This window comes from Anopheles marshallii, chromosome 2 (genome assembly GCF_943734725.1).
Source record: "Anopheles marshallii chromosome 2, idAnoMarsDA_429_01, whole genome shotgun sequence".
Lineage (NCBI taxonomy): Eukaryota > Metazoa > Arthropoda > Insecta > Diptera > Culicidae > Anopheles > Anopheles marshallii.
In genome coordinates this window covers 75,499,592-75,523,972 of record NC_071326.1, presented here as the reverse complement: position 1 = coordinate 75,523,972, position 24,381 = coordinate 75,499,592, and the positions used below count along the sequence as shown (strand labels likewise).

Below are 24,381 nucleotides of genomic sequence, written 5' to 3'. Positions count from 1 at the left end.
TGAAGATTGACGCATACATTCGCGCGCGATCGGATGCAGTGATCGCGCAAAAGCCGTGGAGATCCTCTCGTTGTGCAGCGTGAAAGAGCAAGAAGATGGTACTGCGTCCAATGCTAGTTGACGTCTCGCCACACGCGGCGGGAAGGGATGCTGTGTCCCAAGTCATGTGTCATGTGCATTGTGACTCCCATTCGTCCTCAATTCCTCACACACAGCGCACGCCGCGTCAAGAGATTATGTTTTTGATGAGATGAAAAGATCCCAGTCTCGCGTAAGGGATTGTTTTATGTTTAATCTTTTTTTTTCAAATAGACAATCGCTTCAGGGAGATGTTCCACACGATGGGTCAGGCTGATGCTCGCACACATTTATCATCCGTGGTAGACTTTCAAATGGGAACTCGCTTGGTGAGTCGTTGTGAGGTCCCCTTGGCTTTGTACGCACAAACAATAAGCGTGCCTCGCGGAGTAGCGATCCTCGACTGAGCGAAACAAAAGAAATTAACAAGCAATCCGCAATCCGGTCCGGGCGAGAACTCCGGGTTTCTCTTCCGTGTGATCTTCGGTGCAGAAGAGAGCGTGTTCGGATTGCTTGCATTCGGTTTTACTGCTCGTGCAATAAAGAAAGCAATTTTATTGAGGGCAAAGTATGGCAAAGTCCTCATTTTCATTTGTCACCAAGATGTAATACTCCTCCTGTGCCAATCTGCCAATATCCAGCGATATATTGGGGGTGTTGCGTTGTTGTTGTTACATGCGGTGTACAACAACTGCGCGATCGCTTACTGCTACATGCTACTGCTTGCCAAAACCAAAACTCCCGCGCATTGGCATTTTTGAGGTCGTGGAGCTCATCTCCAGGTTTTCTGCGAGATTTCCTTCATTGTGTTGCGTGCTACTGCGAACACACACTCTTCACTCGGAAGGGCCAATCAGACAGAAGACATTCGCATGCACAGTGTGACATTCCAATAGAGAAGTTATCCATGTGTGTGTGTGTGTCTTGAAGCATGGGAAAAGTGTGTACTGTTGTGTGATTTATACGGTTGTGTTGCACAGCGTTTTCGAATTCCAGCGTGGAGAGAAAAAATGGTAAACGAAATGCGCTGACTGGAAGTAACGAGCGAAGAGTCTTGTGTGGCATGGTGAGCAAGTGGCACTGTAGGCAAAGTAAGGGTGAATTTTGATAAGCCGGCAATGCGGAACCTTCCTTGCAGTAATATAGTCATCCCGTATCAAATGCAGCCGGAAGTTATCAATTCTTCGGAATTGACTTCTTTTTTGCGATTTTGAATGATGCAAGCATTTTGAAGGAGAATTATAATTGTGTGGAGTGGGGAAGAACCGGTCGGCGTCATATCGGATTATAGAGATTTTCGAATATTCCGACTATTAAAGTTTTGCAGAGTTGTGCACTTGGTGTTTCAACCGGTAGAGTAACGAAGTAAGACCCAGGAAGCTGAATTCTCTAGTCATATAGGAGGATTGTTTAATAGAAAAGAACCAGTACAAGAAGGTCCAGGAAATATTGATGTGTGGGAATATTAATGTTAAGATACTTAATTCCGAATGAATCTTTGAATTGAATGAATGAATCTGAGTTTCTATTAGAAAAATTCATGAATCTTCTAAGCCACTGTTCCGAGGTATCATAAATCTTTTGAGAATCGATTCCTGATTTGAATGATTGCTGCACGAAAGATTCATTCAGCTTATTATTGTGTTACTCACTCATGAGCGTTTACTAGTGTTGTACTTCATGAATCTTTAGAATAGAGTCGTTTATATGAAACGCGTGCGAGTTGAAATGAAATACTCTTGTATGACGCTCAAGTGAGTCGTTAAACGAGTGGGCTCATTATGACGACTCATTGACTCTGAGTTAACTCACCAAAAAAAGTCGTTATTCCCATCTCTAGAAGACAATCAAACTGATTTTCTAAATCTTCGTGGACTAGGAATAAAGAGCTCAAAATTATGCTCTTCCCTACTGCATATTGCATATTTGCAAACAGTATGAAAATTATTAATAAACACACCAATAAAAGAATCAGCAACTATAAAATAAACATAATAACGCAACATGCTAACCAGAGAGATAGAGAAAGAGAGAGAGAGAGAGAGAAAGTGACAAAGTTCGGTGTTCCGTATCGGACAATGTTGTTTCGCCCCTGTTTTGCTCTCATTTGTTTCTTGTTTGAAACATTGTTTTTCGCTTTTCGCATTGCTCTCTTTCCTCCACGCTATGTGTTGTGTTTTCGTTTTCGAGACGGTTGCAAAATATGCAGCCACAACCCTACAACTACTACACATTGTTGGTGCATGGCGTTTGAGGTGAACATGGTGAAACATTGCGCCGGACCCGGAGTTCGCCACTCAACCAGGGGGGGCCGCACACCATTTAATTGTGGTGTGTGTGGTTGGTCTGTTTTGTTTTTCGTACTTCGTGCAGAAATATACAGGTGTACATACAACAGCACACCACCCGGTGGAAAGAAATGTGGGAGGCGTGTATGCGTGCGTGTTGGTGGTGTCGCTTCCCGGAATGTGGCCTTAGTCATCGACCGTAAGCCGCCGCTTCCGAAGGAAAATCTAAAACACACAGATACAAGTCGAAACAGAGCCGCTCTACCACACGCTAAAGACGGGCCACCGTGTTTCAGACACTATTGCTTTTTTGCCGCCTTTTTTTTGTTTTCTTTTATTGTTTTAATTTTGTTTCTTTGTCACCTTTCGTTGTTTTTGAGAGAGTTGTTAAGCTCATGTTGGCCGCGAAATGACACGAATTCCTTACACACACACACACACACACCCCCGATACACCGGTGGGGCTGAGTGCGTGGAGAGCTCTGGATTCCGATAGACATTGGACGGTGGCCACTGCTGGCGATATGAAGGTTTGGCATCGCGTTTAATCATATTGCATCGTGGCAGTTTTATTTTCCTTCTTCTATCGCTCCTCAGAATTTGTTGCGCGACCCACCGATGGGTGTGAACCAATTTTAGGGATAGAAATGAGCTGTTATAGATGAGGGCACATTCAGCGACCCGTTAATCATCGTGTCGAAATTATTGCGACCATGTTTTGTTGCGTTACAAAAGAGATAATTATGTAAATAGCTCATTTTGCAAGGGCATATTCGAGATGGAGTAGTGAGGAAAGTGAAGGTCTCTTACTTATTTAACTCCATAAATCTGTGTCCATCTTTAACCCTCTTTGTCTAAACCTTCCGTATAAAGTAGGTCTTCGATTTCCCAGGAATTTACACACCGGTCTCATTTTAATTTATCTTAATTTTCGCGAAAAAATAATCTTGAATCTTTATCACAAGCTTTCATAAATATAACATTGGAAGTTTGTTTCTACTCAAACATAATTAACATAATTGATAATATTCCTCGATCGAGTTTAACAAGTTTGAACAATTTTTGTTGAGTGATTTGAACAATCGAGTTTGAACTGTGTACTACTTATTGAAGATTACTTAACAACTAAAAGACCATTTTCCAATCAGCTATTCAGCAATACACAAGTTCCACACAGTTATCGGAGCTGTCATTTTACTCTCTCAAAGATAATCCTCCCGGATTCGATAATTTTGACTCATCCACTGACGCGTTCTGATAAAAGTCCAGTGAGCGAGAGTTTCAAATAGCTCCAGTCGAGATTTGAACCTAGAACAGATTGGCATCGTTGATTCGCACTATAGCGACTCTGCTATTTTAAGGACCCGAGCTCCCTTCCGTAAAATCTTGTACAGTACCTCACCCACAGAGGCAATGAAATCATTTTCTCAGCTTAAAAAAATCTCTTTAAAAATTCGTATTTCAGTACTGTATTCCACAAAATTGGAGAGCTTTATGAAATTTCATGATGCCAAATAGGTCTGTTCGATGGAAGTAATGGTGATGATTAATAATAATCGAAAATCTCTTCAATGAAATAGAAACAATACACAACCTTATTCAGCTATGTTGTTATCACTTCTTCGTTCAATTGATTTTGTTCGCTTAGTACTGCAACTTGATTAGTGCTGACACTCTAACAAATAATCGGCATTCTTTTCCTTCATCTGCATCCATTCATTTCATTTCACAACTCTTCTAAATCGTTCATCCCTTACCTAGTGTGTGTGCGAGAGGATGTTAACGATTGACTTTGGCCCATTGACACAGTTACTGCAGTGTTAAGTCCGCAGCGAATTGATTAGTTTTGTCGTATATTTAAGTGTACTTTTAGTATCACTTTTAAGCCAACTTTGCCCATCTAGGTTGCACAGCCGCTTCCAACTGTCGGCGAAAACACCCAACAGGGTTGCAATAAAAACCGACCCAACGGTGGTATAAGCGTGTCGTGTGTGCGCGGGTGGCGACGCATTCGGTTCCGGTCAATGCAAAAGTCGCAATAAATATTTTAAACGTCTGTTGAGCTTCGTCTCGACCTCTGAGGGTTGGTGGGTGCGTGTTGTGTGTTTGGTATGGAAAACATCCCCCCCAATCAACGGAACACGATGGGCATGAATGGTGTGCGGTATGAATGCCCTTCCACGAGCGCACGGTGGTTTATTGGGGTGTGAAATATTTTTAGACCGTATCCAAGAACGTAAAATCAATTCCAAAAATTATTCACCTATTCCGTTAAAGTAAACGTTAGCCCTGGGTGGCACGTTTGAAATTAAACCTACACACCCGCTCATTAATTGTATGCAACGAGATCACACTGAGGTCGTCTTGAGCCAAACGCCTCGCATTCAAGTCATGCGTTACTGTGAGAAGAAAATTAGAAAGTATCGGCATTGTTTTTTTTTTGCAGTTTCGTTCAGCGACAGGGGAGGTTGTGTGTGCCTTTTTGAACCAGACACGTGGAGGAGGTGTATATTTGTCAACAATCGAAAATAAAAACCGGTCGTACGGCCGATGTGTGCGTGTGCAGCTGGGGGCGACTAGAGATGCGCATACAACCGGCGAGTGAGCGAGATAAAGCGATGTGTTGTACGCAAGGATTCGCAGGACCGGAATGCCGGCTAGATGGGAAAATCTTGCCACAAATCGCATGACAACATTTCGGGTGTAGAATGATGAACACCCGTTCAGCTGGTGCGCATGCTTGCGGATCTGCACTGTAGCCGGCATCTATCACACCGGGAGCATTGGGTTGTGGCGCGGGTGGGTAGTACGCAGGGCAGGGCAGGGACACTTCAAATCATTTCAATCATAATGTTAGTGTGTACACGTCTTCATGATGGGTGTGTGTTGTGCTATGCTACTACAATCTTCTCCCACAGCTAAAGGTCCATCTGTCACCGAACGTCATCATTGATGTTGCTTCCTATCTATCTCTCGTTTCTGCTCCTGCTTTTCTGGTTATATTTGTTGAAAGATGAGCTGCTTACAAAACATGAATATCACTTTCGAAGGGGAAATAGAGCTTCTCTGTATTGTGAAGAGCTCACGAGATGCTTGCTTTCCCAACAGCAACCGCCGGCTGTTTACAAGCAGTTGCTATAAAATATTCAAAAGGAATGCATCACATACACCCTCCGAAGCAGTGCCATTTTTATGGAGTATCATGTTTGCAAGCGGGTTGATAAGTTTATTTATAAATGAATTCTGAGCGATGTTCAGTCTCTCCACTAGAGCGTGAGATGACACATGTACTTCCCCAAAACGCAAACTGTAGAGTGTCTAAATTTTGTGGCACCAAGCAAAGATGTTCAATTAGTGTCGTCTAGAATTATAATCCTCACCTTACCGAGCGGAACTTGACAACGATAAGCACTATGCCTTCTAATCAGCTAGCTGTCTTTATCTGCCCTGGGCAATCACCTCCACCGTAACCGGAGGGACATAAACGCCGCTCATAAAAACCGATCCAGCTGTGCGTGATAACGTCGTGATGTGTCCTCGTTATCCTTCCGATGCAAAAGGCACAGTCCCGAAACTCTCGTTTGCTGCCGTTGAAATTGCTCCCATCGGGGCAAAAAGCATAAGGCAAAAACTAAGCAGAATGGTATTGGCACCAAGGGAAATGGTGAAAGTTCCCTTAAGTCGCCCTTTTTTCCGAACTCTGCCGTAAATTATTCGCTGTGATTCGTTAGTTTAGAGCGTTAAAAATGGTTCTTGTCCTTGGTGTGTTTCGGTATGTTTTGTTTTTTTGCTGGGGGAAAGTTGGAGACTTTATGCATGGCAATAAATGGCTACAGAGCTAAATTATGATATCCTGTACATGGGATGTTTTTCATGCTCCGTAGAACACTAGTGCGTGTCGGACACGTGTACGTTTGAAGTTGTCTTCCTTTTTCCAGTACAAGGTTGGTACAGTACAGCATAGAATTTAGTGTAGATTTAGTATATCAAACAATATTATGAATAGTTATTGTTGTTCAATGTTTTAGGAAATTTGAAATACATTATTAAATACAAATCCATTGGTTGGATAAATTATGCTACGTCTGATAGACACTTAAAAAAATAGTCATTATTCCACCACAATAACAAATCTTGTGTCCACTTGATGCAAAAAAAAGCTCCAACCTACTACAAAAAGTGGCATTCAATGCGAGATTGCCCAATTCTCACATCAAACCGGGCAATTATCCGATTTTCGTCCAACTTTATAGTTATTTGTTTGTGCAGTTACAATGCGGGCGAACGTTTTTTTTTTTGTTATGTTTTTTGTCCCCACACAACCCCATACCAGACCGAGCGCGCGCGTGTTTGTGCGGTGTGTTTTATATGGGCGATTTTGTCCGCTGATGTGATGTCACACTCGCGTTTAGATCGTGTCAGCCGCTAAATGGTGCGTATCAGACGCGGGCGGCGCGTCATCCATACATATAGAGGGACCCGCCCGCCCCGAGAAGAAGTGTGGTGGTGACCGTCGTAAAGTAAAAACTAGGTACCAAAAACATGGCCCGCGTGTGAGCAAAACAGAGAGACGATAAAAAAGGTGAAGCACAGGGAAGACACACCGGACAACACAACCCCCTTTCCCGCTACTAAGTCCACCGTGGCGGTACGAATCGGCGTAACTGGCGCGCGGGTTACGTAAACCAGTTAGCCCCCAGTTCAAACAGAGCGATTGCACTTAATTAAATCATAATTATATCAGGCCGAGTACAATTCGACGAACAGCTTGAAGGGAAGGGAGGTGTGGCCGGATGGTGGCAGAAGGTGGCACGGGATAGTAAATTTTGGGGGAGAAATATTGACCATAACGGACAGCTCGTTACGGAGCAATAGAAAAACAGCAGAAGCATAACGAAATGACGAGCAGTTGAGACGAAGGCTTTGCGTGTTATCGTTGCGGGCAAATTGTTCGCTGCCATAAAACCGCTGGGGTTAAGATTTATCACACCTTTGGCAGAGGATTGTACAGGCATGGAATATGCTCACACAATCACACAAATTACCAAGCGGATAATAAGATTCGTAGGTTGGTGTGGTCAAACCGGTTTTGTTGTTTTAATTTTTTTCTACCCTTTTTTCGGGTTGTTTTGGGACTCTTTCGACGGTATAGAGTTTGATTGTATGCAAAAATATGAATTAAATCCCACTTCTCATCACGAGGGCTCTATATCATTTTAAAAGGAAAATTGCATAACTGCAGGCGTTTATGGTGTAGGACAAAACCCCGGTTTGGTCAAAACGCATTCAACGACATTGAAAAAACATTAATTGAATGATGCTTTATGAGAATATATCATCATTCTCCTGGTGAATGCTTTGGATCGTTCCCATAAATTAAAAACGTTAACGATTGCATACTTTTAGGCGTTTGAAACATCAGACAAACTAGGAATAGTATATATTTGCTTGGCAAAATAGATTTATTGGCATTTTTAATTTGAATAAAGACACAGTAATGTTTAAACATTTATTGTTTGAACAATAGTTCTACACATAACATACGACAATTTTTTACAGTGTCATCTTAATATCATCGGCACTACTCCAGTACGGTACATCCGGTACGGAACGCATAGCTCAAGTATGCGTCTGTTTTTTTTCCCAACCTTTTTGGCCCGCGTAATGTTTCGTACAGCACGAACTTTGGTGCGGTGGACAGTTGCTGCTGGTGAAAAATGTGTTTGTAATCAATCACACACCAGCAGCTCAAGCGCGGGCGGCAGTAATTATCGTTTGCCCCGTGCTCGCCTAGCATAAACAAACACGATGATTTTGAAGCTGGTGTGTGAGCCGTTAAAAGTGGTCCGGTACGCGGATGGTCTCGGTACACTCGAGTGTAACCATATACGATACGGAGTTAGCGGCCGGAACAAGAATGCAGCCGCAACTGCACTTGATGAATTGCAGCAAGTCAATTCGAACAAGGGGGGAAAGAAGAAGAGAAATGCATTCTAACCTCAAACCGAAGACGATGTGTGCAGCTGTGCGTTGTTGCAGTTATGACGCTTTTTCCGCTTTCCTACACATCTTCCAATGCCGTTTGGGGTAGCGATTATTATTGTGGCAAGTGCCATGTGCATGAAATTACTAACTATGTGGGTTGCTCTGCAGTACCATTCTGCAAGAAACTATGTCGAATGATGGGCAGAGTGTGTGTATGTGTGCGTTTTTTTTTTTGTGCGATTTAGAATGATTCTGTTTCAACCGTTTCGGACGATATGAAAGGGGAAAGCAGCAACCGTAAATACAGAAACATTTCCAATACAGATGCGTGGCTCTAACACGTGTAACTTCTTACGGCTGCCGGGGACCGTACGCACACACGTGGGTTTGATTTGTGTGAATTAATCTCTTTCGTCAATCATCAAGTCAATTAAATCAAGTTGCTGCTGTGTTTACCAGCGTAATTGGTAAGGCGGCACCCAGAAATGAAGAAAGACGCACGAAAAGCGGGATGAGTAAGCTTGATGTCCCCCCCTACCCCACCCCAAGCCCAAGGAAAAGAGGAACAATCTCAACCTGCTATAGGCAAACCGATTTAGAAACGATGTTTTGGCTATTATAGCTATTTGTACAAATTTTCAACGTAATAAAAAGAGGAGAGATTTTTAAATCATTTAATCATTTTTTAAACAAGCTAATTGTTGTTTTGTGTTGCTTATGGTGTAGTTTTTGTAAGGAATGGCATGAAAGTATACTTCACATAAGCACAACAAAAATTATTGCAAAGTCTCAATTAATTGACGATTTCGTTTGAGCACATCACATTTAATGCAATCACTACCAGATTGGTCACTCCTTTCCATTGCGATCGGCTTACGAAACCCATCCCCGTTAACTTCAAACGCTAAAGCATGTCGGCATCTCGGCCGTCCATTCGTACGTTCATTAGTTTGATGTGTTTTTTTTTGTGTTTGGGGCGGGAAGAAGATCAATCACGTACCGGTGTGTGGAGCTGGAAGGATGCCAACGTAGTTCTCCTTCCCCGCATATACACGGCGGTCGGATGTGGAGAAGAGGTCGTGTAAATTGTTACTGACAGATTTTATGGTCGGCAGCAGCAGCAGCAGCCAGCAATAAGAAATGGAATACAACACGTTGACAAATGAAGAAAACGATGTGTGATGGTGGCGCGTGTGGTGTGTGTGTTTTTGTTTTGTGAAAATAGGAAAATTGGTCCGTGCCGTGCCACCCGCAAAAGTGCGTTTTGTATATTTTAACTTTAACTTTAGTGCACCTTTTTCCTTTTTTTTTTTTTATTGCCATAAGTTGTGAAATTAGCAAGCAAAAATGTGATTTATGGCAAATTTGAATGTCAGCAAATGGCGTATCCTCCTGTCGCGCCTGTCGCTTGCGATGGGATCAATCTCTTGCAGGGGTTTCCAAGCGTATGTGAGAAAGTTGGGATCATTTTTGGACTTTTTTCAAGTAGAGGTGAAGAGTGAGGGGAGAGATGTATCTGGAATCTTTCCCACTTTCTGGATGATGTGAAAAATGAAGCTCATTGTATATAAAAATGTCTAAATTCGTCACGTAAGCATGCACGCAGAAATTTGGGTTTTTTTCAGGCTTTCTAGTTTCACACAGCTACTTATTGTGAGAAAGAATTTAAGGAATCCTCATGAAAATTATGATTCCTTAACATATAGCAGGGTCATACAGGTATGGATGGACTCCATGGAGGTCATAAATCTTGGATGGTCTTTGAGGATTCACGAATCTTTGAATGAGAGATCCAGATTCGTTCATTCAGTTCAATAATTAACCAACACTTATTCAGAGTCAGGTATATGAATCAGATTCTCCCAACACTAAATGTTACCGATCCTAGATATCCTAGATCCGATTTTACTAATTTAAAAACTATCCAGAAATGGTTCCAACTTTATCATTCCATCTCTAAAACCCTGTGCTAGTGTCAAAATATCCGGAAAATCGTATTTGAGGGCGAAGCGCAGACAGCGACAGGATGGATTCGATGCTTTATTTTCTATTTCTCTTGTGTGCGCTTCTGGTTTGGAATTTTGTCACACTTTCGCTCTACATCTACGGTCGACTGACAATTTAGCCGTTATTTGCCAACAGCTCCTTATCTCGTTACGTTGCTCCATGAAGCAGAGACAACTTCGCTGTTGCTCGTATGTTTTTAATCACATACAGAACGCTAGTTGCAACAGAGAACCGGCAAATGACAGTCAATTAACAAGATTGCAGTTATCGAAAATTAAAATCGCACAAATAATTTAAAACACCCACAGATCTGCTGGCTTTGCACCGAACCAAGTGGAGGAGGATACGTTTGCCTTTGGGTGTGTGTGTGTGTGTATAAGTCCGTAACAGATGGAGCAGCAGCACAACACCGGCCGAAGCAATGGCTAGAGCGAAAGTTTTTGTAGTCGTCTATCGATTATACAAACATCCATTAAGGAATCGGCTGGCCAGGGAGGTTACACTTTGCCAGTGAAGAAGACCCACAACACAGCACCAAGACGGTTGTGGACCGTGGACGTATTTTTAGACCTTTAAATGTCCGATCGATTAGCCGATTGTATGACATCGTCAGCGTTCATTCGGGGGGGCGGCGAGCAGAAGAAAAAATAGAACATATTTGCATAATGGAGAAACAAAAACAAGAAGATACTTAAGATATAGCAAACCTTCTAGAATATTTGTGTATTAGGTTACCTATTGATCGGTATCGATGCGTGAACTTTCCCCTTGTCCTTTTACTGCACACCTATTTGAAATCAACAACACACACACACGCCGCGACAAACACAACGAGCGCGAACAATAATGTGTCCCAGTGTGCACTTTTTACGATGCAAATCACTTCACCTTTACGACGGGTAGAAATGATTCGCTCTACACGTACAAAATTTTTCCCATCCCACGGCCTTCGCGCGTCAGATGTTCGTCGTTTTTAATAGGTCGCCTTCATATTTAATGGGCAATGGCGCGGAGATGCGGGCAAAGGGGACCGATGAGAGGACAATGTTGTACAAAAAAAGGGCGTGCAAAGGCGTTCGGTGAACGAGCTGCGGCCGCCGCCCGAATGATTACCGACCCGAAGGGGCCGTGGGATGGCGCAGGATGATGTGTTGTGAGGCGAGAGAATGGCGAAGAATCCAGCGTGCGTGCGTGTCTGTACGGGGTGTGTGTGTGTGCCAGTTATTAGCCGAACAGTACAAGTGCAAGTGCAAGTGCAAGGGCAAAACCGTCGTAATGCAAGGCGAACACGCCGTTCTCGTGTATGTTGTTCTGAAGCGCGTTGTACCGCGCGCGGTTCGCATTATTAATTGTGCATTTAATGCCATGTGCGATGCGTTTTCTCTCGCCTTTATACATTCAAGCGACTACCTTTGTCTATTTTGTTGGGTTTGGTTTGTTTGTTTTTTTGTTTTTTTTTTTATTGGCAGTTTATTTAGATTTTGAACAATGTTTTACTGATTTCTCTGACTGATTATTGATATGTTAATAAATAAATTTTTATTTTGTAATAGTCTTACATATTTTAGCTACAATATAGTGCATCTTAGATAATTTTGCTGTTAGAAGATAAATTTTGTAGTCATTTACGTTTACATAGATACGTTTTTTATCGCTGTTAAACGGCAACTCGTCTGAATCGGCCCGTGGTATAATGACAGCAGTGTAGGTCTTCACGCGTCAGGCGGTGTCCAAAATCCCACCGGGACCCGTTACCTGATAGGCAGGTTCTGAGTTATCCAGCTACGGTCGAATTTGTGTGCAAGTCTGTCAGTTAAATTCCCGGAAAATGCCAGGACTCCTCAATACTCTTGTGAAGAGGTTGTATATATGTAGAAGATGAAGAGAGAAGATACTCTAATACTCAAAAATACCTGTTTAATAAACGGAAAACCCCCGTCGCACGCCATGTGTTCTAAATTTTGTTAATAGATTTTAGGCTTAAATTTTCACCAAACACCGCGATTCACTAATTTACTAAACACCACGTACGTTCCTGTTCACACCTCCTTATTCACCTGCTTTCATTAACTTCCTTCTTTCTTTGCCAAACCTCACCCTTCTCTAACTGATGCTTGTGTTGTTTGTTTGTTTGGCGGTTAAATGGGCTTCAATTTTGGATATCCTTTTTATTTTATATTTCTTTCTTCCATTCATTCCCCCCATCCCAATTTGTCGATACATTGTCCTTCCCAATCATCCCGTTGTTGCCTCTAAATCCATCCCGTGCTGCCCCCTCCCGACTCGGGTAAATAGGTCTCCCGTACACAATCAAAGCAGCCGCATCCCTACCAACCAGAATGGCAGTGCCGGATCCCCCCGACAGCAGCAGCAGCAGCAACAGCACAACGCACAGCAGCAGACACAGCAACCCAGGCCACAGACACTGACACCGACGCGGGAATCCGCCGCCAATGGGTCGATGGCCATGCAGACGCTCGTCCTGACGGTCAACAAGGACGCGACCGGGTACGGCATGAAAGTATCCGGCGATAAGCCAGTGTTCGTTGAGAGCGTTAAACCGGGCGGTGCGGCACGGCGGGCAGGGCTAATGCCGGATGATATGATACTGAAGGTAAAGCCAATGCGTTGTCGAACGATGATGTTAGCTGTTGCGATCAGATGTTACAGGAGTTTTTAGTCGAATTGAGTAGGTTGGAGTTATTGCTGGAATATTCTCAAGTTGAACTGGAATGTGTTGGAGTAGATTGGTAAACCAAAACCAAATTGATTCTATATAAAGCTTTATCAACCGACGCGCCCTTGTGAGTAGATAACGCTTTGCAAAGTATTGGTTTCATTTCCAAAATTTCGAGAAAGGGTAAAAGATTTCTCATCTACCGCTACATGATCCACTTCAACTTGAAAAGAATTTAGAAAGGAAATCAACTTTATAATTTCATCTCAAAACCCCTGTACATCCTCGTTAACTTTTCTAGTTTTCATTTTCGTTTTAAAATTAGACTCAAACATTCTCAAAAAAAAAGAAAAAAAAATTGTTTTGGATAAAATATGTTTTTGTTTGTGAAAATAACTTTCTGTTTATTTATTTTATTTTATAATATTTTTTTCTTGCATTCCTTTCCCGGGTCTCGCTCATCATCGAATTTGAATTCAATGCAAAACCCCGTCGGTGCCAATCATCATCATACCTGAATCAACATCACCCTTCCCTAGGTCAATGGAACATCCGTGCGAGCGTTAACCCACACAAACGTCGTGGAACTCATCAAAGGTAATACTAGTGGTACCGGTGCAGGTACAAGAAAATGGCGAAATAATAAACAAAAACCTAAGCACACTAACGGCGCACTGGTGCAGTTCGCGCGTCATTGTTGCAGAACTGCAGAATGCACTGCTATTATCATTCCCTAATAAACCCTTTCGTTCCTTTCCTTTTCCGCGGCTTCACTTTCCTTCCCACGAGTACACTCACACACGGCTTTATACATTATCGTACGCTTAGAAGTAGTAGTTGTTAGCTCATTAGTTGCTTCAAGAATAGTTGCCTGCCTGGAACATTATTTATTAGTTATCATGAAATCAAAATAGTTTTTTTTAAATATAAGAATCAGAACATCTATAGTTTCACTAGATGATAAGTATATTGCGAACACATTTAGTAATTTAATGTCGGAATACCTTTTACTTTTACTTAGAAATGTAATCTGGTTAGTCTTAATGCAGGGGTTTTTTTGGATCAAATGACACAGTTGGAAGATTTTTGGATTCTTTTCAAGTTTAACTGGAAGATGTGTTGAGATACATGTGGAGTCCTTTCAATTTCGGTGTATTGTTCAAACTCAACTTCAGTTTGTATAAAGAAGAAAAACATAAGTTGAGAAAGGTTTGATTAAAACCAGAAAAAAATCGAGAACGGTGGAAAAATTCTACAACTACAACTCCACATTTTATAGCTCAAAACTTAAAAAGAGTCTAGAAGTCAACTGTTCCAATTGAACACCACATCCCTGTACTGCACGTAGTTATTCATTTTCTATAGCTAATTCATCCATCTTCAACTATCGCAATGTTTTTTTTTCACCATTGCGTTTAATTAATTTTCCCACTTCCGATAAAACTTAAATCACTGTTCGCTCAAATTGAATGTTTTTCACACATTCAACCTCAGTTCCGATTTCCGTTCCCTTGTTGTTTTCTTCACGCTTGTAACGAGCGGCAAAAGTCGAACATCTTCCCCACATTTCTTCCCCCTGGAATAGTGGATCGAATGTGGAGATGTGGGGTGGGGAGAGAGAGGGGGGGAACATGTAAACAATCGGTCGGGGCAACTTTACTACATCTCTCTAGCCAACTGCTCTGCCTTCGGTACTAACTGCACATTTCACTCACCACCCATCGTACAGTGGGTGAGTGTGGATCTGGTTTGTGCAAAGCCCTCTCGTTTCGTTTGTTCCCCTGGTTCCACCAGCGGGTAAACCAGTTGCCGTTCCACTGCTCGGGGTGGAGTTTCAATTTGTACTCTTTTTGCAGTCGATAAACACTTTATCAAGTTATGTATTTCAATAAAAAGAAAATTGTCACTGCCTTCACACATAATATATACCCTGCCCCATCCGTTATAGGAGTTGCTGGGAGCGTGTAACGGTTTTGCTTTCGATAGTTCAAACTCTCCCATCCTTTCCATTCCCGTACGCACCCATTTTCATTGATCAGTTGTGTGGTGTACCGCATAGTAAAAACTTGTTCTTTTGGTTCTTTCTTGCAGCATCGGACGTCGTTGAGCTAACCGTACAGCGTGGCAGCAACAGAATGCAGCGACCATCGCCATCGACCAACTCCATCGCGCCGATGACGCCGGTTGCGCAACGGAACAGCATCACCGCTCCACAGCCCGTTGATGTAAGTAACACTGTTGCAGTCGCTGGCGTTTCCATTGAGCTGCAGAAAGAGAGAGAGAGAGACAGAGATCGAGAGCGAACGAATTGCGTTACCAGCAGCGCGAGGTTGAATGGGTTAAACTTAATTAAATGCAAAGACACAAGAATGAAGTTTGCAACATTTCACAAGTAATTAATTTGATTCAAGTCTTGCTGCCCATATTTTGTCTAGGGTGTGTCCTTTTTTTTGCTCTTTGCTTCCGTTTATTTTATGCGAACCACAACTGATTCCCGCAATTCCCGGTCATTTATTCCACACGCTCGCACCGGCTGGGATCGTTTATTTTTCCACGAATTTACTCCATCATCGATCGAAAAATGTCAAGATCATCGGGAGGAGAGCATCTTTTGTGGGACGGGCCGCTCGACATGGTGGTAACGTTTTCCTTTCGATCGGTCTAAAAATATTCCCAATCTTCTTCCACACCCACCACCGGTATGCTTTTTTGTCTGCTTACCACCCCGTGCTCCTTCTCCACCGGTTGCTGGCTGCTACTAGCACGGTAGGAAAAGGTTTTTGCCAGCATGTGTTACCAGCCCCGTGTCCTGCTCACGTTAAACACTCCGCATGTTGGTGGGAGGGAGATATATATGTGGCTTGCATTTGGTTGGAAATGCTAATTTCTTCATCACATTATTTCTGGTCGCTTCCAAAACGGATCCATCACAACCACAGCACCCTCTTCCATACTATTCGTGGCGATGGTCTAAACGCTCTGGGGTGCGAGTGTGCGATCGCAGATATTGAATTGCGTTATTTCGGGATTTTCCTCCCAATTTTCCCAGCTATGGAATTTCGGTGCACATGTTGGACATAGTAAAGTTTCCATATTTTTTCATATCTGAAATGTAAGGTTAAAATAAAAGGGGCCAAATGACTAGACAGAAGGATTAACGGGTCAACGGATCAACGGATTGATCCTTTTAGCAGAAGGAAGCGATATCGGAATATGTAATGGAAATACCAGCTTATATGTTGATAAGCTAGTATTTCCACACATAAAACCGTTTCAAGTAGGAAATGCAGACACCCTTCTCAAATTCTCCAAAAAAACATCTTCCAATCTTTTGTAAATTCATGTATTTTATTTATTTTATTGTATTCAAAATAACAAACAATAAATTTAACAATCACAATACATTTTTTTAAAGCGTTTATTAAAAACAACTTATGTCCTAGTTTACATAATGAAAAGGAAACACGAAAGGATGGCGTACAGAGTTTCAAAGCATAATATACAATATTTGATAGTTAATCTTTTGAAAAGAATCGTTCAGTAAATTTAACGTTCCATTCTACAATGCAGAATTATTTATTATGTTATGAATCATGAGCCGTCACTCAAATAATTCACGAATGTCATAAGGCTCATGCATCTTTGAAGATTATGGATTTTCATACTAGTCATTCATCGGGTGAAAGATTCTTTTAGATTGAAGAATCTGTATCAGATTCACCTAACGCATCGAAATAACATAAGTTTTCCTTTCATTTCCTTTTTAGTGTGCAAAGCAACGGGAGATGGAAGTGCACAAGATGAATACGTTGCAGTTAATGCTTGATCAGGTGAAGAAAAACCGTGATAACCTTATTGCAAGCAACAAACCGCGCGTTGAAGTTGAACGGGCCAATGCGACGATCCAGAAGCTGGAAAAGGAACTGCAACAAATGCTGGGCGAGGTAACCGTTTTTCTAGTATCAACTTTTATCCATTGTAAGAGGAGCTGTTCGATCGTCCACATTATTTTCTTTCTGTTTATGGTTTAATGCAGGGTTTTTAAGATGACAGAACAACGCAAACGTCTATCTATCACAAGCGGAGCACATGACATTTCAACGACCAACGATGATATCACAATGGCAGCGCAGTTATTGTAAGCTAGTACCACCAGTACCACTTATCACTACCAGTAGGTAGAAGTGAAGTACAATCCGAGGAGTATAAACGTGTGTCCTAAGTTGAATTTTCACAGCCAGACGATGATTGCAAGTAACATTTGCTGTATTTTTCATGACATGAAGCATATTTTCTTTGATAAATGCAGTAAATATTTCTTCGGACCAAATCAAACATCATTGTCAAAATGATGTTCCCACAGCGCGTTTGTACTGGTCGAATCGTACTTGGCTGATACCTGGTTTTGTGGTAAACTTCGCTGCCATTGTGATATCATATGCTTGCATTAAACTATGCCCGCTGGGGTTGTTATGTCTTATAAGGCCGTTGAAATGTCCTGTGCTACGCTTGTTGTGATAGGAGCTTGCATTGGTTTGTCATCTCAAAAACCCTGTAATTTCTTCCTATCATCTACAACAAAACACTCTGGGATCATCACTAGGGGAGGATTTACATGGGGGTGTGGTGGAGCGTTTTTCGTTTTGATCGCACAATCACGTCTTTTTTTCTTGAATATCAGCACTATTCATTTGCGGTTGAAGGAGATGTGTTTGGTATTACGGTAAAGTTTTTCAATGCGGAAATGGTTCTACATAATGTTTGTAAGGCTCCCCTCCTTTATAACACAATTTTGCACCATTAGATGGGTTTTTTCCACGGAGTGCAGTTTGCATTTGTGGTGAAGGTGATTTCTTTCTATTTCCCTGTGTGTTTCTTTTTTCTTAACAAAAAGGTGTTTTACACCAGTTTGTTAAGCTTGTTAAGCACCCGCTTAGTGTTAAAAGATGCGGGCCGTTCGAGATGATTTTGTTTGTTGCGTCGTTTCGGAAAATGATTCTATACAAAGTTATCAAGATATCATCACTTGTTCGTCATTTATCGAGATGCGATTTGATGGGAAAATGATTATGCAAATGCGTTGCTGTTCATGTGGTGTATGTGTTAGTTTATGTGTTGTCTCGATGTTTAATATGTCTTCTATGGTGCATTTAAATACATTAATTTCGAGCATTACGTAAATTACGAGCAAAATACCACTGCATTAATCAATCACCGCAAATTAACTCCCACCATTTATGGATGACATTACCACATGGAAAGGCTTTTGGCAATTTTCGAAAAGTTAACATTTCATCCTGCACAATTGGTGTACTGTCTTGTGTGTTTAGTTCAAATCGGAACCATTGTACATTTAGCCCACCAACACGTGGCGCAGCACGTTTGGTTTGCAACAAGAAAACAACTTTGCTCATACACATGCAAACTCTGTTGCAGCTTTAATGCTCTCATCTCAATTAACACCACGGTTCATCAAAATGCATGATGACAGTTTACAATACATCATACGCACAACAACCGTCTCGTGCCCTGAAAGCAATCGGTTTTTTAAGTTGAGTGAAAAAAATATCACTCCGCATAAACTGAATCGTGCAAAATGCGACAATTTCTTGCGGATGCCCTACCCTGTACGTTTTTAAATGCGTTCCTTGAAAGGTCAACCATGTTGTTTTTTTCTGTCTCTTATATTCTCTAAGTATCAGGATCGATAAGCGCCCAACACCCCACACAGGGGAACTACACATTTATGTTTGCCTTGCTTTTGATCTTTTATTTTTGTATGCTCGCCCCTATGTTTATCGCCTCTCTTCGCTGCAAATTTGTATCAGTTATTATGTGCATTTTATCATATTATTGTGCGGCCGAATGTTTACCGTGTTTGCAGTTTTGTACTTCTTCCCCGAATGTGTGCGAACGAATGCTCGTAGGTGTTTGTTTTGCTCCTCGTTTCGGAACGGGTTTTATATATATTTACGTATGTTAGTAGAATATTTACTTGTTTGGTTTACATTGTAGAAAAAGAGTTACGAATGAAGTCGATTACGCTTCTGTTTTTATGGTTTTTTCGGAATGTTTGTTTTTTTTTTATTTTTGTTAAAAAAAATTTGTGCATTTATTTCAAGCAATAGTAATTTAGACGTTTTACAATAGCATATTTTTCTTAAATTTAATCTCTCTCAGGTTGATTAGATATTCAGTGATTAGATTTGTTGTTGGAACCAATGTTGTATTTTTTGTACAATTGATAGTACATATTCTGATCGAACTAATCGTTTTAAGTGTTAAGCCGATTGCTGGATATATTTGGCTTATCAAAAGCATCTACAGTAAAAATTATTTTCCACTTTTTACTTCAAATAACCTTACTGGAAACCGATGACATGTTCAATTAACGTGTGGGACTCAAATGTCATCTTTTGTCATTTTCATTTATAGCTATCTTATCCAACTTTTTAAGAGCTACGAATATGTGTGTTAGATTCGATGTAAAATCTAATCGCATTGAAAACCTTTCGATACTTTATTTATTTAGTATCTCATTTTATTAATCAGTGCTTATACCATACGACAATATATACAATGTTTTAATTACTATTTCATGTAACGAAAAAGGAATGGTAATTGAAAGTTCTTCTTCCTTAACAAAATGCTATCCATGGTGTCTTCTTTTATCATCGGTTACTGGCACGACAGATTTTGTATCTACACTTTTCTCTTGCAATAAACTTGCGCGCACTGTTTTGCCTATTACTACCACCATCCTGTTTGCCTCATTTGGTTTTTGCGGAATTCTAATACAAAATATTTAATTTCCTTCTTTTTTTGGGTCGCTATACTGAACTGAATGAATGAATTACAACAAACAAAAAACACATCGTCCAACATCACCTTTTTCTATCCACAATCCTTCGTGATCCTTATTTCTTGCTCGCTTTCCCACTCATTCGCTAATTCATTCACAAAAATGTGCGCGTGCCGGTGCTCTGGATCGGGTGCATCACTTCTCTACAATGCGCGCCATATTCCCTGTTCTTTCGGTGTGTGATGCAACGCCTTCCTGTTCCTCTCAACCACAGCCCGGCTCGTATCCGGCGTTCAGCCCCTCGTCGCTCAGCTCACCGCCCTTGTTTCCGCAGCCGCAACTCCCAAATAGTGGGACCACCACCTCTACCACGCCCGCCTTTTTGTCGCGCTTCCCGCGCTCGCTATCCTCGCTGAGCCTGGGCACGAAGAAGAAATCGTCCGACTCCAAAGAGATAACCTCCCCGACGGCGGCGACCTTGTTCGGTTCACCCGAGTGCCTTAGCCCGACCGATGGTGGCGGTCCGTTCGGTGGCGGTGGATTAACGACATCCGGCAGTTCTGGCGGAACGCCTACCAAGACGAAGAAGTACAGCGCCAGCAGCGCAGCCGATCACCATCACCATCACCATCTGCACGGTAATCATCATGGGCATCACATGAATCGGAGTGGGCATTTTGGCGGAGGTAGTAAACAGCAGCAAAACTCATCGGACATACCGCCACCGCTGCCACAGCGCAACAACATTCCAAAAAAGTCCGAAGATATGGTAGACATGATGCAGGTTGGATCGCGCCACAATATCCTCGTGTCGGATCTGGACCATCAGCTCGTAACGCAGGATACCGCCAGCCTCCATTCGGCGGGTTCGTCCGGTTCGGCCAGCTCAAAAGCTAGCGGGGGCGGTGGCAAATCGTCCCGGGGCAAGAAGAAGAATGGCAGTGGAAGCGGTGGTGGTGGCACTCACAATAGCAACAATAAAAACAATAACACTAGTAACAACATAACGATGGAGCCACCAGCAGTAGGGGATGGAAAATTGTCCTCGGGTATTATGGCCACTGCAACCAGCACGACAGAGTTGCAGGCAGAGCCACCACCCTTACCGCCACGGCAACCCGGCATGCTGGAGGTGGTGAACCAGAATCTCATTATGAACAGTGACAACAACGCGGGTAGCAACTGCGCCAATAGCACTGCGGGCACCGGCACACCCAATGGAAATAACAACGGCGGCAGCAGTGTTGGTGGACGGGGCACCATCGAGATGCGTCCACCACCGAACAGTATCAATACGCTGATGAACTATCCGCTCATAACGACCTGTACGCCGGTGCGGGACAATATGACCGCCGCCTTTCCGCTTTCCTACCGACCGAACATAGTGCACCAGATGCAGCAGCATCAGCAAACCACCGTAAGTAGTAGAAACAGAGAACAAGCGAAGAGCAGAAGAAATGCAATAAGTAACGCAGAGTATGCGGTGTGAAGGAATCGTATATATGGGGTTAAGGAACATTGTGCTCGCCAAAGGATGACGACTCGCTAGATACTAAAACAAACCTATGTACAGTGATCAAACGATCCTCACTAAACATGATCCCTCATTTTGCTCTCGGTCCCTTTGTCTATACGCTGGCACTAAGCACCTCCGCCTACCACACATTTACATGTTGTGTCTCAGTTTGTACCTCCTATCTGTGTACACACGTTAGCACCTTTTGTCGAGTAGGGAAAAGCTTTAATACGAAATCAAATAATTTATATCAAACCAAACGAATGTGTACATTCTCTCTTCTTGCGTTTGAGTACACCTTAATCTCCTAGTAGGCGGTACCGATATGACCATTTAGAAACTATTCCATCGCTTTTCATACACTTGCGGCTTACGGGGGAGAATAAGTATATCTGCTTTAACACTACTACAAAACGTTCCTACGAGTTTTCGTGAAGCTGTGCTGTCTATTTGTCTGTCCTGGCTATCTTTCCGACCTGTCCTTTTTTGTTCTTATCATTCTGTCATAATGAAAACACCCTGAAAATCCCTGCATCCTCCTGGTGTTGTACTTTAAACACACCCTGTTCAAGGGATCCTGTGTGTTCGATTTTCCCTATTGTATATAGTTTTCCGCTTCGTTTTTTTTTTGGTTTTGTTCTTTTGTACTTTCTTCCTGATTTCCTTTTGCAATAAAAATATATTGTACATGTGTGGTTTTTTATGGTTTCGTTTATTTTAAGTTAGTTTTTTTTTGGTATGGTTTTGTCTATAGGTTTTATTCGCGTAATGTGTGCGTGTGTATTGATGACGTGATTCTCGATCGCGTAGTGTGTGCGTGTGTATTGTTTGAATCTCCATGAAGCTTGGATGATTTACGCGTTGATACTGCCGGACATCAGGATCTTTAGGATTTTGGTCTATTAGATAAGAATTATTATTTAATTGTATCATTTTAGTTTCTGCGTTGGATAAACTTTATATAATGGAAATATGTTTCATATTGGTATTAGTTATTTTTAGAGCTAATAGTGAAGTAACTATTTGTGTGTAAGTAATAGAATGCATGCTGTTATTATGATTGATGTTTTACCGTCTTGTATACGAACTAACGCTGCACGTTTCACTTACTTTCATTAAGAATAGTTGCATGTTTTGTTAAATAACAGTAGAATATAACTAACGGAAGACAATTTCCCTTGTTTCCAGTAGATTAAGCTTTTTTATTTTTATTTTGTTTTGAGTGTTGTATTTTTTTTTCGTAATGGGATGACCTTACATGGTCTCCGCTTTTTGTATAAAGCAGCTATGGGTTACCGTGGACAAAACTTCGGAATAATTTAGTGTGAAACTCCGTTATCCCTTTCGAATGCTTTCGAATCCCCGCTGTTTTCGAATGCTTTCTTGTAAGGGAATTAATAGGTCCCGCTATGCCGACAACAGAATGCAATAGTACCTTCTAGCTAATACTGATATTTTCTTTCATCGTGTTCCGTCAGGCGATGAATCAAGCGGCCGCAGCAGGCGTGAACCAATCGATCAACAAGAAGCATCGACGGATCGTGTCGTCACCGGAAAATATCGGTTCGAAGGATTTCGGTATGGTGGGTGATCACCATCATCACGGCTATCGGCATCACAAAACATCGTCCGACTCATGGGACAAGCGATCGGAGATAACGCCACCGGGCACACCACCTCCACCGTACCTGAGCACATCGATGACCGGCAGTGGTAGTCCGGGGGGCGTCGGTGGGCATCATCACCATCAGCACCCGCATCATCAGCATGGTGGTCATCTGCATCACCATGAGCATACCACTGCCGGTGATCTGGCAATTGCAAATCCTCTCAGTAGCATTAATAACAACCACCACAGCACAGCAGGAAACAATGGCACCAACAATGCGAGTGGTAACAACAATTTCAACAACATTAACAACAATAATGGTGGAAGTCATATGACGTCCTCCTATCATACGCACCACCATGCACAGTCACCGGTCGGTGGGACGAATGCGGGTACCGGCGGCACAGTGCCGGGAAGTATCGTTGCAGCGCAGGCAAACGTCGCCCAAAAGCCGATCATCTCGATGGAGGACGATGACATCTCGGACCAGGAGAGTTTTATCGAAGAAAACAGTCCGTTCCGTTCGCTGGCGCAACTGCTCGAGGCGGAAAAGTCCGTTTATCTGGCGGTGTTTCTGAACTTTGTGCTCACCAATTCTGACCCAGCAGCGTTGCTGTTCTATCTGATTACGATGCTGTACAAGGAAGGCAGCGTCAAGGATATGCGCAAGTGGGCGTACGAGATTCATTCGACATTCCTGGTACCGGGAGCGCCGCTACTGTGCGCGAACGTGGACGAAGCGCTGGCACGCGACATCGACGACGTGCTGCAGAAGGAGAATGATAAGGCGGAAATACTGCGTATGGTGTTCTGGCGCAGCCGGCTGAAAGCAAAGGAAACCATCAACCAACAGCTGCAGCAATTTCAGACGAAGCGCACCGCTGGGCTCGGTACGATGTTCGGACCGAACGATCAGCTGTTGCAAATGGCCAAAGGTGACAAGGTGAAGGAGCAGCGAATCATTGACGAAACACTGCTGCCTAAGCTGCAACAGTATCTGTAAGTATGCTTGAAAATCGTCCACAAATATCATTGTACTTTATCGGTTTTTTTTTCTAAATCGGTTTCTTTCTCGGATTTTACACGTATAGTGATGACCTCGAACGTGAATCTCCAAAGGAGGATCCAAAGAAGTCGGCCTTATGTTCGGCTCTGTCGACCGTACTGATGCGGTTTTTCGTTACCCGCTGCAATCCCGGCGGACCGATCGACAAGGTACACCACTTCGTCAGCCGCGAGAAAAGCTTCAAAAGTCGGCTCATGACCAAAAACCGGAAGCAAACGATCCTCGGCCACAACCTTCACCTACAACCGTACTACGAAGTGACCCGTTGCAATCACTGTCAAAACATTCTCTGGGGTGTTAGCCCACAAGGCTACCATTGCACTAGTACGTATCCAGAAGGATCGAAGAGACGT

At 42.5% G+C, this 24,381-nt stretch overlaps 1 protein-coding gene across 1 annotated transcript in view; it reads left to right on the top strand.

Annotated features, from left to right (window-relative positions):
- Positions 1-12,051: 12,051 nt before the first annotated feature.
- LOC128718580 (uncharacterized) overlaps positions 12,052-24,381 on the top strand; it is a 44,671-nt gene continuing 32,341 nt past the window's right edge. Inside the window, exons 1-8 of the mRNA XM_053812202.1 lie at positions 12,052-12,062; positions 12,654-12,972; positions 13,575-13,632; positions 15,127-15,260; positions 16,803-16,979; positions 20,112-21,254; positions 22,832-23,961; positions 24,054-24,352. Coding sequence (XP_053668177.1) covers positions 12,052-12,062; positions 12,654-12,972; positions 13,575-13,632; positions 15,127-15,260; positions 16,803-16,979; positions 20,112-21,254; positions 22,832-23,961; positions 24,054-24,352 — 3,271 coding nt within the window. The remainder of the gene's footprint in view (positions 12,063-12,653; positions 12,973-13,574; positions 13,633-15,126; positions 15,261-16,802; positions 16,980-20,111; positions 21,255-22,831; positions 23,962-24,053; positions 24,353-24,381) is intronic.